At 43.4% G+C, this 17,385-nt stretch overlaps 1 protein-coding gene across 1 annotated transcript in view; it reads left to right on the top strand.

The window, feature by feature from the left end:
* MMD2 (monocyte to macrophage differentiation associated 2) overlaps positions 1 to 17,385 on the top strand; it is a 290,907-nt gene that overhangs the window by 172,502 nt on the left and 101,020 nt on the right. Inside the window, exon 2 of the mRNA XM_085629182.1 lies at positions 12,912 to 12,993. Coding sequence (XP_085485308.1) covers positions 12,912 to 12,993 — 82 coding nt within the window. The remainder of the gene's footprint in view (positions 1 to 12,911; positions 12,994 to 17,385) is intronic.

Here is a 17,385-nt window from a genome sequence, read left to right on the forward strand (position 1 = left end):
TCACTCACTAACACACCCATACACACACTCATCCACCCATACAGTCCTGCACACATGCTGTCTTCAACACATACAAACAGTGAGTCACTCATTCATGCACCTATGCACTACGTAATACCCCCCACTGAACCATGCAGACACTCAGACTGATACTCAAAAAACCAACTAATAACCTATATAGACACCCATGTAGCTACTCACCAACCCATGCAGCCACTTATACACAAAGTGAGAGACTGATACAGATATTTACATATTTAAACATTACTCACTAAGCCATGTATTCACTATGATACACTTAAACAGTCAGTTCCACAATCAATTTTTCAAAAACAAATCATCCATTTAGACACTTATATACCCATTTATTCTTCCATCGACCTTGAGATATACATATATAAAACATATTTAATTTTCAGAAAAACACACATTCACTGGATGATGTCATCAGTGATGTCATCAGTGATGTCATTTGAGATGTCATCAGTGATGTCATGAGTGATGTCACTGACCATGTCATGAGTGATGTAATATGTGACTTCATCAGCAGTGCATTGCGGGCGCGCGAGTTATAGTTAGCTGAACTAACTATAACGGGGGAATTTCAATGGTTTTGTACAAGTGAAAAGTCCAGCTAACTATAACACCCCTGAAACCTATGGTTTTTTCAGTGAATTTCTTATATATATATATATATCCACAAGAAACTCCTCCAGTCAGAAGAAGCAGAGGCAACACGGGGGAATACTTTAGAAGCTCTTTATTGGACCAACAGGGCATAATGCATTTCGGCGTGGAGTGTGCCTTCGTCAGACGCCCTTTTCAAAACAGGAAAATCATCATCGATCCCATTATTGGTCATTTACTCCCCAAAAGAGCTGCTATAACATTTAGCAGAGCTCCATCTATGCGTGATGCTCTAGTCAGAAATGACTTGGAAAATCAACCACAAGTCACTTGGCTCAGCCAAAGAAAGGGATTTCATAGGTGCAAATCATGTAAAGCATGCCAACAGGGCACCAACACCACCGCATTCAGAACACCTTTCAACAAAGATGAAATCCCTATTACCAAACACTTAACTTGCAAAACGGATCATGCTATCTATGTGCTGGAGTGCCCCTGTGGACTCAGATATGTAGGAAGCACTATCCTCCAGGGACACAAGAGGGTGCTTCAGCACATGAGAGCAATCAAAAACAAGGATCCGTCTTACCCTGTTGCAAGACACTTTGAGGATTGCCACAAATCTGACCCCACTCTTCTAAAATACTTTCTAATAGACAATATCCCTCACAAGAAAAGAGGAGGAGATCGGGTGAGAGCACTTAGGCAATTAGAGACCAGGTACATCCTAAACTTGGATACAATGCATCCTAACGGTCTAAATCAAACTGAAGACCTATACACCTGCCTATGAAATTTTACCGGGTCTCCCTGTCTCTCCTTCTTTCATTTTGAATTTAAGAAAACCATAGTTCTACACACACTTTGTCATCTGTTAAACATGTAAATTTACATATTCTACATTGGAAAACTGAAAATGTAAAGAATATTTGATGGAATATTATGTCCATATTCTGTATTTCCATATGCCGCTTTGTATATATTTTATTCTCAATCTATTCACATACACCTCGGGTTTTTTAGAACTTTCTTAACTAAAATTATGGAACAAAAAAGTATACATTTGCACTAAGCACTTTAACAATTTTTTCACTTGCACAATTCCACATGCATTTATAGAGTCAAGCGTTGGCAGACACAGCTCTATAATACTGCATTGAATCTACTGCAACGTCTACAATAATTAATCTATTGAGACTTTATAACAGGGTATTTATACCTGGATGTTGCATCTGACAAATTTCAGTATAAGGTTTCCTTTTAATAAATCAGCGATATTTATTTGTTAATTTTAATCTTATTTATTGAAATGAGGTTGTTTTTTAATCATGTCTGATCGCTAGGAGACAACATCTATATACTTTACATCAATGTATATATATCAATTGGTTTTATATGTAATTTAGCATTGTAAAACAATTTTAACATTGGCTATTTTGCACATTTATGTAGTAATAATGTGAAACCGGTTAACATTTTAAGGTTTCATCTGTGCCTATAACCCAACTGAATTTTTGCGTGCATGTCACTTTAAGTTAAAAGTAAAAAAATGCAATTTAAGGTACCGTGAGATGTATGCGCGTCATGTGATCAAGGTCCTTCTGGGATCGAAACGCGTCATGCCGACTGTGTTTGCCGTGGCTGAATAAATCTTGGATGGTAACACGATTCCTGTGGTCTGCACTCTGGTTTTTGACAGCGAAAACGACGACTGTTTACGGAGACAAGGCGATATATATATATATATATATCCACAAGAAACTCCTCCAGTCAGAAGAAGCAGAGGCAACACGGGAGAATACTTTAGAAGCTCTTTATTGGACCAACAGGGCATAATGCATTTCGGCGTGGAGTGTGCCTTCGTCAGACGCCCTTTTCAAAACAGGAAAATCATCAACCCCCTCCTTTTATATTGTTACGATCCTCCCCCTGGGTGGGAAAGTCAACTGGCTCCTCCTTTATGGGTTGCTCGCAGCTGCAGTCCAATGTATGTAGACTGCAACCCCCATAATGCATCACAAGGATGAATACAAATGGTGGAGTCCGCGCTCGAGGCGCACTGGAATATCTGGCAAAAGGAGGGTTATGTTGCTGAAGGTGAGTCCTGGGTCCCAGAGCTTCCTCGGGTCCCCTTACGTTCTAGCCCCACAGTATAAATATATATATAAAAGCTACACAGTCCTGGCCCACCTCCTTTCTCGATGGAACCATCCAGGTACGGACCACAACACGCAGAGACTCAAAGTTGCTCTTTCAAAGTGCTTTAATTAATTTCCATAAACCTCAGTGTTCATCAGGCTAATGCCTGCCATGATGCATTTTGACCGCTGGGACGCCGCCTTGATCACAATATTTTGCACTTTTCTGTCTTTTCTATAGCACAAACACTGGCCCAAGGACATTGAATTACTTTACATGAGCACCTGATTACAGTACACCAGATCAGATTATTTTTATTTTTCAGATTAAGTAATTTGCCTGAAATCACAGAAAGCAAAGCCAATACCGGGAATCAACCTGGTCCGAAAAATCCAAAGTTGGCAGCTCTGGTTGTTAGGCCATATCCATATTTCTCAATATATAAGTGAAAGTCATACACAAGTGGTATGTTTGTTTATGTTCACATATACTGAGCACATTCTCCATTGAAGTGTCTGTGAGGAACAAAATAGCAGCAACTAATACTGAAAGGTTCACCCCCAAGTCTTGGTTTGTAATGCTTGCTAGTGTTTGTTTTAAAACCGTATCAGGGACATAGGGCAGATTAGGATGGCATTCGAATTTATTTCGGACCGCCGTCCCTTCGGAAACAGGACTGCCCGACTAGTTGTCAGCGGTACCGCTATAGGCGGTCGCAATGTTTATCTTTTGTATTGCGGCATGTGCTACTGGCCCCTATGTTCCTTTCCGCTTGCCTTTTCATGGCGGGTAAACCCCCATGGAATGGACGGTTGAAACTGACATTGCAATACCTACCGCGGTGCCTGAGCAAGCACGGCCACCATTGTAGGCATTACACTCCGTCCGAAGGTGTGACGGGCTCCTTGAGACCGTCGAATCCGTGGCGGTCGTTCTCTCTGACCACCAACCATTCACCCTCATAATGCGGTGGGTGGTAATTCAGGGTCCGATGGGGGTGAGACTGCCACTGACAGGCTGATGGTGGCGGTTCTACCGCCATCGTAATGAGGCCCATAGTTCAGCACCTTTGCACTGGTGCACAAACAGGGTTATTCATTTTCAATATTAATTACATGTAGGCCAGGACTTTTGCGACCCACCAAAAACCGGCTCGCGACCCACCAGTAGGTGTCAACTCACAATTTGGGAAACGCTGCCATACGGCGATAGTGTAAAGTAGGTGGATACTTTCAGTCTCTGAAAACGTCTCCTATTTCCCTTTTTAAGGGAGAGTCCAGCACATATTAGCAGCACTAGCTACCATGAATGGTCCAGTCCTTGTCACTAGGAAAGAGTCCCTGTGATAATCAGGGATTGAACTTATTTTTCCATTCAAGAAACTGCTTGAAACGTCGAGTGGCACAGTATGAATTTATCCTCACAGCACTCTTGTGGGGTTCTCTCTATTTAAAGCCGCAGTCCTGGTACTTAAAATAAAAATATAGTGAACATGAATGTCATGGAAAGAAAACACACCTGAAGCGTTTTTCCATGAATCCGTAGGTCGTTGAACAGTTCATCTGAGAGTAGCTGAGCAAAGGAAGAACCGGAAGTGCCATTTTGAGACGGTCTTTGTATATCACAGCCATCTCGCCTGCATTAATAGCAAAACTAACGCATTTGCTGAGAAGGCGTGGCTGAGAAGGCAGGCCTCTTTTTCATGTTTCCAGTCCCTTCACAAGGACTGGTTTTCAGGAGGGAGTTTTGGGCCTCGACCAAAAAGAAAGTTCATTTAACAAGTTAACTTCTAAGCGTGCACATTATTGTTTAATAACAAAGTTCAATTCAGCAAAAGCGACAAAAGTCCAGGAATTTAACACTGACAACCGCATAGAAGTCGGGTCAATCGTATTGGCATTGTTAAAAACTTTTCTGTTCCCTTTATATAGTCATTCGAAATGTGAATCCTTGGTCACACTTCCTTGTGGTCGGATAGATGATATGATGAATTTAAAAAAACCTGATTAACACATTCTTACAATGTCACCCGACCTGTGGGCACGCACACCACAATGTCCCCTCTCGCTTCGCAGCATTGGGTCTACCGACAACAGCACTTCAGCAACGATGCCGCCTGCACCGTGACCTGTCAGCACCGTAACGAGCACCGCTCCACTTTGCACCGCAGCCCATGTCTCACAGACGCCACTGGACGACTGTCACCGAGCCTCTACGTGCACCGCGACATGAGGGCTTCGCATGTCGCCCCACTCCACTTCACACCTCAGCTCCGACGCCTGTTGACGCTGGCGCTCCTGACTTCAAACCCACAGAGTTCGACCTGTAACGTGTGTGATTCAAGGGCCCGACGACTCCTGCAACGACTTCCCGACCTGACATCTGCCAAAGCCGCTCCTCTGGAGCTCACCGCAATGTCCGATGCCCTGCATCTCCAAAGGTACTGTTTTACGGGTCTCCCCAACACCGTAGCTGGCCTGCGACGCCACGACAGGCCGGAACTGTTGGATTTGTTTGTTCACAATGCTGTGATAGCCCCGGATGGAGCTGTAGACTTCAATGATCTGTATATAAAGCCTATTTTTGCATTATTCGTATTTTGATAACTGTATGTTGGATTTGTACAGTGTTGCTCTTGTTTTACACAGAGACATATTGGATATTTTTCTAAAACTGATGTGGTGTCCTTTTGTAGTGTTTTCACTGTAGTACTGTTTGCTATGTGCAAATGCTTCACACATTGCCTCTGAGATAAGCCTGACTGCTTGTGCCAAGCTACCAAGGGGGTGAGCAGGGGTTATTTTAATCCCGCCTGGAGTGGTGAATTCTGCGTGGCTTAGGTGCATACCCTGGCCAATCAGAAAACCCATTTCTAACACACCACATCCGTCTGTTGCTGCAGTTAGATGTTTCTTCTATTCTACATCTCTTTGCTCTTCTAGGAGTAAAGCTAGCAAAAAGACTTCAGTTGCAAAAATACGAAAAACACTTTGTTGGTCTTCCTACAATATACATACCTAAGGTTAAATATGCAAAACATCTGTGTAACCAAGTTTTATAATATCTACCAACATTTTGAGTAGTTTAACATTTTTTAAAATACATTAAACCTTTGTTCACAATCAATCTTTTATTTTCCCATTTTGAGTTTAACTTAAGGCTCCATAGTGATCTACGGACAAACACTGGTTTCAGGAAACAACATTGTTGTAACATCAAAAAAGCAATCATGCACAAAGCGGGAAAAATAATGTTGATTCCATTTGTTCATCCTTCTCTTTGTAATTGACCATTAGCATTAAGAGTTTGTAACAAAGCACTTTTAACTAAAGTAATAGATTTAATTAAGAAACCAATCCTTGATTACGACATCCCTTTTCACTACTCTTGCTGTCGGAAGTACAAGTCCATGGTAAACCTAATGATGCAGTACTTTCACCCAGAGACTCCAGGAGCCGCCGGCTAGCACCTGCACCCAACTCATCACGAGTGGCCGAAGCTCAAAGCACATGGCTTTCAGCCTTGTGCAGTAGGATTTGATGCGTGTCCTAGCATCTGCCCAGGTCCTGTACCCAACATTCCATGGGTGTAGAACCTCATCACACATGGACATGTGCAGAGCGGTGGCAGCAAGATATTGCCTTCAGTCAGCCCGTGCACTCACCTCTTTGGAGGTGACCAACACCCACAGTCTTTGGCTGTGCGTAATTTGTGTAGGCCACAGGGCCTGTCCGCTGGCAAGGCGCTGCACCCAACACTTCATTGGTGGTAACTCCCAATGCACATGTGATGGGGTTCGTCTTAAGCGCTGCCTTTTGCCCCCCTATGCACCCAACTCTCTACGGGCAGCCAATATCCGCAGCCTAGGGTCATCTGCCACACACACAGGGGTTGTTCACAGGACTATCTATCCAGGCCCTGCACCAGAACCCCCATGGTGGCCAAACACCTGCAGCACAAAGCATTTGGTCGTGCGCAGTGGGGGCTATCAGCGATCCGTACAGCCAGCTGGGCCCTGCCCCCAATTCACTACAGGCTGCTAACCACGGCTGCTCACAAGTTTGGGCTGTGTGAAGTGGGGTTGGCTGCAGAACCTTGCCTACTGCCATTTGCCTCTCCTAACTCTTCATAGGCGGCCAACACCAGCAGCACCCAGCCTTCAGCCTCGCGAGGTGGGCTTTGCTACAGGGCAACCCTCCGCAGGTGGCCAGTCCTTGCTGTACGCAGCCTTCAAGTATTTGCAGCAGAGCTGACTGCAGGGTCTTTCGTCTGGCCTGCCCTGCCCTCAACTCTCCATAGGCAGCGAAGTCCCTCTGTGCGTGGCCTTTGCCTCTGTGCAGAGGGTCCATCTCTATGTGAGCGGCAAACCCCTGCTGTGCACACTCTTCAACTGTGTGCAGCGGGCTTATTCATAGGGTCTGGCCTATGGCCCTGCACCCTACCGTCCGTAGGCTGTAAACCTCTGCTGCAAAGAGCCTTCAGCCATCAGGGAAAACCTTGGATCTGCGTTTCCAGCATAGGGGTCACAAATCCTGCATAAAACATTTTTTGGATTTTGATTTTAACACTTGGAGTGGTCCTTTCGGAGTTCATAGTAGGTTCTCCCTGCCCTCTTGTTCCCTTTTTCTTTTCTTTTTCCAAAAAACAGTGCTCTGTGTTCCATGTTGGATAATGGAGGACATAAAAGAAATGTTTCTGTGACAGCTAGCCAATAAGAATGTGGCAGATTCATGAATTGACAAGTGGATAAAAACTAGCAGAAAAAGACAGAGTTAGAATAATTCTAGTACAAAGCCCATTTGAAAAACACAATTCTCTTACAATTTGTGCAATGAACATTAGAATGTGATACAAAACTATAAATTTGTCTAAAATCCATCAATGAAAAGTACAGAGGGGGAGCACCCAAGGTGTTCATGCTGGTCGCACTCAATAATGAGCAATACATTAGCATTCAAGTCCTTGCTAAGGCTTTATCTTCAAAACTGACAACAAAGGAGGAGCTTAAGGTAGTTCAGATAAGGAGTCCATTTAGAAAACGCAATTCTCTCTTACAATTTGTACAATGATCATTGAAATACAACATCAGTGTACATAAAATAGCCTACTAACGAATCTCAATACAAAATGAACATTGCAGTTACAACATATGTCTGTCAGTGTACAGAGGAGAAAAAAAGGAAACACAAACAAAAAGTAGAGCAGGACCCATACCAGTTTCTCAGTTCTTTTCAGTCACTGGGAAAACACAAATTTCAAATACGGCTGTATATTATACAAAATTGTAACAATTATTCATTACCTTGAATACACTCACAACGCCTGACCCGAACTGACATCAAGTATTTGGCGATGGAAAAAAACACTACTCTACTGGTGTCCATACTAAGGATCCTAAAGGCTTGGATGTACCGCCTGTGCCAATATTTCTACATAACAAAAGAATAAAATATGGGTCAATGTTTCCAGTGTCCTGCGCAGGCAGGACAGAGATCATTTAGTTGGAAGAGTTCCATATCTAAATTGGAAATACAATTTGCATGCAAAGAGAGAGGTAATTTCATCAATAGTTGGTTTATACCGTTGGCAAGGTTTAACATTCATAAATTCCCTTGTTAACAATCCCTTGGACCTAGTCACAGTTTGGGCGGTTATGAACTCCCAATAAGTTTCTCTTAGCCCGCCTCTAGTGGCTGAACTAACCTGCTCTGGAGATATCCAAAGATTCTCCAAGCCCAGACTCCATAGAAGAGCTTTAACAAACCTCAACCATGGAATTTTACCGACACAAGTTGGAACCATAAGATCTCCTAGGCCCACCCGATATGATTCAAGAGCTGGTGTGGTCCACAATCTATGCTAGTATGTCAAGAGCCTACACTCAGTTTTTTGGGTTATCCTTTTTTGTGCTAAATCTAGATACTCAGGAGTCACTGGTGTGCTCGCTGGGCGGCCCAGAGGAGATCTAATAAACGTATGTTCAAGCAGTGACAGATTTTTGGTGTGTGCATACCCCCAGATTTCTGCCTCGTACATTACAGGCCCAAGGGTCTTAGTGTTGTAGATCTCTAGAGCCGGTGCCACCCTCCTGGATGTTGTCTGTCTGTGTATCTTAATAATACTAGCTGTTTACTGAATTAATTGCAAATATGTATTTTGGAGCTGAGGAGCCCAGTTTGAGTTTGAAGATAGTCTTACACAGGTCCCAAAAAGAGAAGTGGGTTGACTAACCAAGTAAGGCAGTATGCAAGTGACATTATGGCCTTGGACATCACGACGCATGACATCACACGTGGCATCATAGAAAGTGGCATCATAACCCAGATTACACAGGAAGTGACATCACAAGAAGTGAAATCAGATCTTAAGACCTCATGTATATGTTTGAATATAGCACTTTACTACAACGACCGCGTTGTTAGTACGCAATGCATTTACATCGCAAGTCTTTACAACAACTTCCACTAGGGGGAGCGCTGAACTTAGGAATAGTATTACTTACTATTCCTACACCAGTTTTCGCAATAGTAGGGAAGGTGTTGGAAATCATTTCCAATACCTCAGCACCCCCTAGTGGAATTCGTTGTAAAGACTTGCGATGTAAATGCATCACGTACTAACAACACAGTCGTTGTAAAGACCGTGTTGTTAAGTTATCGCGGTGTAATGACCTTGATGTAAAGGTTGTTTCCCATATGTTTAGGAGGTCTATCATGAGTACATTTTGAGCGCACTACAATATTTAACAAATTAGATTTTGTGACAGGGTTGTGCCAAACAAATGACTCAAAACCGAAACAAAATATGGGCCTCAGTTTATACATTTATTTTTAAAACCTTGCCGCAAAGAAATTGTCAACAAGGAAAAACATTCAATGGAATGCGTATCGCGGAGGCATCTGTACGCCCCCCCTGGTAGACACTGATATCGCCATGTCCCCCTGACCCTTGACGGCTCCTAGCGCTTTTTGTAACAACCACATATGGACGTTCATCTCCCTTGACCCCCTTCCCCCCCCCCCTCCGTTCCCGGCCTCCCGGTACTCCTCTCTTTAGCGGATTGCTCAAATGTTCTGACTGGAGTTTCCCGGGGGGAGCCTGAACCGCACTGATATCCCTCGTAACTCGCCTTTTGTTTTTATTGTTTTTCTTTTTTGTTTCTGTTATTGTTGGACTGACGCTTGCTGTTCTTCGAGGACTATCTTGAGCCGCTGCGGGGCAGTGCCCTGGGAACGGATTGCAGCCTTGATATGTGTATATTTCCTTATGTACCTAGCGGCCGGCCCGGGTGGTTGTAGGCCCATACTTGTACCCGAATTATTGTTCAATAAAAACTTTTTCCAAAAAAAAAAAAAAAAAAAAAAAACAAGGAAAAACATAGCAGTAAATCTGTTCTGTTAATTTGGTTGCAAAATCTACATTTTAAAATATCTTATGGGGTTACGGCACCTACTGCAGAGATCTTTGTGTGCAAACTGCATCTGAAGGGATTATAATAATGGTTAGATAACTGTGGAGGTTAACGTATTTGCCAGGAGAGATCTGTGTTTTGTCTAGTCCAGTTTTGAATGAAAGTAGCACAGAGAGTTAATATGTCTCCTGCAAAGCACATTATGTAACACACAGATGGCATATTTTATGTAGCTGGGTAAGTGGGTTACTGCTTTTAACACAGATATCCTATTGTTACTTGCAGTTCATGAATTGTATTCCTTCTAACATGGCACTGGAAGCTATGAAGGACTTGTGACTCCTGCACCTTGTAACCCTCACTGTCTTATGTAACACATCCTACACATTAATTTATACACATATGATTTATTGTTAATATATAATGTGTACGCACAATGTAAAGCACTCTGACACCCAGAATTGGGATGAATAGCGCTATAGCCCTATAAAAGAAATACTGGGACAAACCAACACATCTGACATTCTTACAGTGCATGCATCTCTCATAGAAAGGAACTGAACATAGTCAAAATCATGCCTCTGTTAAGTACCTGTGAAGTGATAAGCTGTGTGCCTTTGTTTCTCCTCCATTGTGCTTATGTGTGAGGCTCCCATATCTCTCCCAGACAGGATACTCCAACAAAAGGAGGCCCCTTACCTTTATACTTTGTTATGAGCCCAGCAGGAATCTGATACACCCCACCCCACTGCCCGTAACGAAAGCAGACAACATGTAGGCGCTGCTGAACGTGTTCCGGTGTCTGAAAATTACACCGGGACACATTTAGCATATTTCTGTGGGACCCAACCTCTTGGCATATTAGACCGCGTCCACTCTGTGAAAAGAGTGAGTAGACGCCGTCTATCCACGTATACCCTTGCTCCCTGTGCCCTGGTCTAACACCTAGATAGTCAAAATCTGATACGAGGTCAATTGGGTTATTAGCCACAAACAGGTTTCTCTTGTAATTCTTGGGTTCTGCATGGCAAAGTATCATAAACTTAGTCTCAGAGATGTTCAGCTCCAGCCCACGCTCAACACGGAAGGAATTGAAATTATTTAACAGATTTTGTAACCCCTGCTGTGATTTTGAAAGCGAAAGGGTGTTGTCCCCCAAAAAAAGGGAAGGCACTCTCCTGCCACCATCCTTTGGGGCATTGCACCCATCCGTATTCAAATAATCCACCACCCCATTGATATATAGAGAAAAGAGGGTGGGGGCGAGAAAGCACCCCTGCCTGACTCCACATTGGATCCTAATGGGCTTTGTCAATTGCCCATTTTCTTCCCATCTAATTTGAGCATAGTTTTCTGATTGTAACCACACCAACATATGTTAAAGGTTTGCGGGGGTGCCCAGTGCTTTTAGAACTTCCCAAAGTTTACCCAAAGGCGGCACGTAAATAAACAAAGGCAACATAAAGTTTACTCCCGTTGATTACTGCCGTCTTCCCAAAAATTCAGGTAAAGTGAAAGACCTGGTCAACAGTACTAACCTGGATTCTAAAACCCACCCGAAAATTGGACAACATGTCGTTCTCCTGGATACAATCCTGTAGGTGAGCAAGTACCTGTTTGCAAATAATCTTTTAAAGAGAGTCAGTCAAGCTGATGGGCCGGTAATTTCAGGGTTGCTTTGATCCCCTTTTTAAAAAATTTAAATGATCTCTGCTATTTTCCGCGAAGGAGGAATCTCCATGCCAGAAAGGATTGTGTAGGGTAAAATATTCAGATATGGACCCAACACTTCTGGATTTGCCTTATAAAGGTCATTTGGGAGCCTGTTGGGCCAAGGAGCTCTAGACACACAACATGAATTTATAGCTGCTAGAGTTTCGCTTAGTCCAAATTCTAGTACACTTGGGTTGTTTGGATTAAGCACTGCCAGTGGAACTTCACCACCCTGTCCCAAAATACTACTAGATGAAGATAAACTACTAAAATGGGCAACTTCTTATGAGATTGGACACAGAATTCCACATCCTTCTTGGGTCCATTGACACATACAGAAGCTGATCTCCAAAAACCCTTATAATCCTTGGCCCCCAATGTCTCATGCAGGTTAGCCCACAAGGTGCACTCCCAATCCATATTTACTTGAGACAATTCTCTCCTATAACATGTCCTATCCCTGGCCAGTTCAAGCCCTCAGTTGGATTAAGCTGCTAATAAAAGCTCAGTCTTAGCTGCCCTACATGCTCAATTTTACCAGGCACCCTCCTTCGGCTATTTACTATCTCCTCGCTTTCCTTTGTTTGGCGGATGGCGGCTATCATCCTTGCCCATCTCCTATATGCACAATACTCCTCGTTTTTGTATCAAGAAGAAGCCAGCAGACAAAGTATGGTACATTGTAAAAATTGTTTATTGCGACAGAAAATGTGGGCTCATCTACGCGTTTCGGCTTCTTCCGAAACCTTGGTCATGATCAAGGCTTTGGAGGAAGCCAAAATGCACAGATGGGTCCACATTCTTTGTGAGGCATGAAGAAGTAAGGGGAAGAATTGTGAATTTGTAGTTTTCTAGACTGCAGTAAACATGCTTGGAAGAAAGAACGTATTGTTTGTGCCATTCAAAATGCATTAAACATTTCAATGCACAACTAGAGACAAAGTGAAACCAAAAAGGAAAACATTTCTAGAGTATACTACACGTTTTGGTTAAATTCTGTGTCTCTCTTCTTGTCTTTAAGGTTCATGAATCATCGTGCACCATCTCATCAGAGGTATCAGCCCACTGAATATGAGCATGCTGCCAACTGTGCCACCCATGCCGTAAGCTCTCCTCCAATTATTCCCTTCATTGAGAAAATGAGTGCATTTTTTTGAAATTATTGAGTTATTTGCACAATAAGGTACTTCAACCAGAAATTCTGTGCTTGGCAAAAGTGGGATACAGAGCCTCAGTGCTTACAACAACTGGTTACATCAATTGGCAATGAGACTGGTGAATGATAATTGTGACAATTCAGGAAGGGCAAAGAATTATCTTGAACATTGACAGATTTACATATTTATTAACAACCTCCAGATGTGTTTTTAATACATAATCTCAGTCACTCAGCTAGAAGTGGTTACAACCTTTACTTTAATTAAATAATATCCAGTTCCATTCTAAAGGCATCATTATGAGTCTGGCGGTCCACAGACCACCAGATTTGCGGGGACACAGTGGTGGCAGTCTTCTGTCTGCCCTATTACTACTGGGCGGTCGTGCCGCCTTGGGACGACTGACCCGCCAGGGATCAGAGATCCCTGGCTGTAGCGTGGTGGCCTTGAGGCTGCAATATGTTTGGTGGGGCTGCTGCTTCCCGGCCAAGCATATTACCAGTTTCCTCACTGACACACTTTTTATGTTGGTGCAACCGCCATGAAAAGTGTGGTGGTGAGGAAAAAAAGGAGGCTCTACAGGGCCCCCTTGTGCCTCTGCGCCATGGAGTGCAGTCCATGCCGTACAGGTACTGATTTTTACATTCCCATTGCGGTGCCTATTTTATAGGCACTGCTGTGGAACACCAAAGACCCGCCCACCAGACAGGAAACAAGCATTGGCATAGCCAATAGGTCTCGCCTTTCGGGCCTTATAAGTTTTTAGCGATGCAACAATTGATGTTGTTGCACTAAGGATATTGTTCTGGATAACTAAACACTTATCAGGTCTTATTGTATATGACAATAGGTTTTGCTTTTGACACCTTATAAGTATTTAGTTATGCAGTATAATAACCTTGGTGCAATATTATGAACTGTTGTATGGCGAAACATTTGTAAGGTCGTAAAGGCGATACCTATTGACTATGTGAATGTTTGAGAGAGTGTTTTTAAGGAATGGTTTTTGTAATGTTAATTTAGCATTGCTGAAACACAGGTACTTTATTCAGCTATATTCCTTAATCCATTCATTAAGGTACATAGGCTGAGCTCGGGCGGCCGATGACAAAGGGCAGTCTCCTTAACTCGGAAACAGGAGTGGAAGGAGTGTAGATTTAGGTGTTGAGAGGGAGGGCACCACACGGGGAGAATTGTTAAAGTTCAGTCAATGTTATGAAAAAAAATGGAGGTGGTTAAGCCGCACATGCGGACCAAAACTTCTCAATAAAGTGTAAAATTGAGTGCATCTAAAGTATTCACTCTATCTGAGGTCCGTAGCCGGGAGCCCCAGGTTCCAATGTTGTCCTCGGCGTAACATCCTGTGATTCTGCGCACTTCCCCTAATCACCAAGTGCCTACAAGAAAATGAATATGTCCTTGTGTAACGTCACTGGAGCTCATTTAAAGTGCTCCAATACCTTCTTGTCGAGTTAAGGCTATATACAATTTTTAAAAAAATCTTCAAACTGCAGGCCCGCTGCATCAATGGAACTTTTTGCATTGTACATTTCACATTTAACATGCTGTTCCCTGGGAAGCAGCGAGGGGTTGGAAAGGGTTAAAAGGGTGGAGAGAAGGAACATCTGTGCACCGTCCCGTGGCCGGGAGTCCCAGGTTCCAATGTTGTCCTTGGTTTAACATCCTGTGATTCTGCGCACTTCCCCTAATCTCCATGTGCCTATGAGAAAATGAATATGTCCTCGCGTAACGTCACAGGAGCTCATTTAAAGCGCTCCAATACCTTCGTGTCGAGTTAACGCTGTATACAATTTTAAAAAAATACTCAAACTGTAGGCCCGCTGCATCAATGGAACTTTTTGCATTGTACATTTCACATTTAACATGCTGTTCCCTGGGAAGCAGCGAGGGGTTGGAAAGGGTTAAAAGGGTGGTGAGAAGGAGCATCTGTGCACCGTCCCATGGCCGGGAGCCCCAGGTTCCAATGTTGTCCTCGGCTTAACATCCTGTGATTCTGCACACTTCCCTTAATCTCCAAGTGCCTACGAGAACATGAATATGTCGTTGTGTAACGTCACTGGAGCTCATTTAAAGCGCTCCAATACCTTCATGTCGAGTTAACGATATATACAATTAAAAACAAGCAGAAGCCTACGCAATGAGAGCCCATGGGCACCATCTAGCGACACAGCAACGGGAGAGGCTGACTGCTTGCTGCAGAGACAGGCCAGCGCTGGAGCAGAAGTGCAATGAAGCGGGTCTGCCTACAAAAAGATGCCGGCCCAGAGCACATCTAAAGAAACGAAAACAGGAGCGATGACGCGCGCCGCTGAATGTAAACAAGCGCACGCGTGAAAGACAAGCAGTTGAGAAGGGAACAGGCAGCAGCTGTTTTCAAGTACACTCGTGCTTATGGCGGCATCTGCCTTGCAGGAGCGAGCAGCAGCCAATTAGCATGCGTACCGCTGCTCGCTCCTGCAAGGTGGATGCCGCCACAAGCCCAAGTGTGTGCTTGAAAATGAGCAGAGCGACGGCTAAAGGCCCTCCTATGCAGCGCATGTGCACTGCGTAGGCGAGACCTAAAAACTCCTAATCTGGCTGGCGGTTCAACAACGGGATTGGCGGTGCGGGGCGGTCCCACACTGCCAAACTCATAATGAGGCCCTAAGTAGTAATAAATATTATTGATCTCAAAATAAAGGTACTAGACCAAGAGAGACCAAGGTTCCAGTAGTGCTATTGGCATAAGCATACTGAGGGTTCAGAAGTATTGTCTGGTGATGGAAACTCTGCCTCACTTTTGGGGTGGTCTGAAACGTATTGAACAATTACTAGTCTGTGAGTCACAGAGTGAGCCGGCAAGGAGATCTCCCTGCAGCGGAAACTGAGACACTCTCCCCTCGGGAAGACAAGATGCAATATATTCCCTATCACAATTTGCAGTTTCAATCATGGCTAAATTCTCACCAAGAACACAAGAAGGTGCATAGCTGATCTCATGAGGGAGCTGGTCGGTGGCCTTTATAAGTAACAACAATGTAAATGGTTGCAGCTCAGCAGGTTGTTTGTGAAAAATTACATTTCTAAGCCTTTTCTCACCTTGCCTCGAAGATGTGCACACCCAGTACGAAGAGTTAGCACAAGCAGACAAAATGGCTGCTAGAAGTAACTACAGTAATGCCTGAGTGTTTTTATTTGACATCAGTCAGAACAGTGTGTCCGGTTGCAACAAAACAACCACTACTAATGTTGTCATCTTCACCACTGGAGGATTCTATGCCCCAATAATGAGGTCAACTAATGAAGTAACCAATACGGCACAAATATTGCATCCACAATATGGATTTCCCCTATATTGTAAAGGTGAATATGTATCAGGAAGTACAGATTTACTGTTCTCAGAAACACATCTACCTACCTTTAACTTACACTGGTATTCGATATTACGGATGCGGTTTTGTCGCAGGTCAATATTGCAACGGAGATATTGTGAACCTATTATAGGGTTCTTCTGGCCTACACCTCGTGTAACACTTCCTCATCCAGTGCTGAGTGACGAGTAAATCAGTAAAGTTAATGGCAGCCAGAGTACAGCAGCAAGAGTGGAGAGTCCATTTGATTAATGACGACAGACGGGTGACCGCACAGATCAGGAAGTTGGGAGGACAAAGTGAAACACGTTTTACAGTCCCCAGAAGTCACATAATGTGCATCATTTCAATCCCAGCTTGCAAGAAGTGAGCACCAAATTCTGAAAATAGTGGAATGCACAGAGCTGCAAATAAAGAGTGCTTGCCAGGCCCAGGATTCTTCTCAGGCTCTTCTGGGTCATGTGACACCAGGCATACCCATTCTCCTCCAATCATGGCAATCAGATGGCTAGCACTGCGGCCACCAAACCAGCAATTATGATTGCCATAGGACAGGACAAAGGAAACCAGAGGAGCTGTCAAAGGTGGATTATCCTGCAATGAGTTAGAAGGCAGAAGGGTAAAGAAGAGAAAGGTTACTTTTATGTATCTTGATGATTGTTTTTGTATCTAAGTTTATCAGGGATCTTAGCTTAAAATTGACTTCTTTAAATGTATTCACAAACTTAAAATGAAAATGTTACTCACCATAGAAGGATAGTGCGCTTGTGGTTCAAGAAAAAAAAATGTTGTAACAAAATGAAGCCAAGTCTTACATTTAAATCCCTTGGATCGAATAATCTTATGGAGGGATTTGAAGATTTGGTACAAAAGGGTATAAAGAAATTATTATTTCAAACATGATGTTAAATTGTAGTGATCTCACAAGAGGTGTCTATTTACTTTTTTCAAAAAGCCAGTGGAGAAA

This window comes from Triturus cristatus, chromosome 10 (assembly GCF_964204655.1).
Source record: "Triturus cristatus chromosome 10, aTriCri1.1, whole genome shotgun sequence".
Taxonomy (NCBI): Eukaryota; Metazoa; Chordata; class Amphibia; order Caudata; family Salamandridae; genus Triturus; species Triturus cristatus.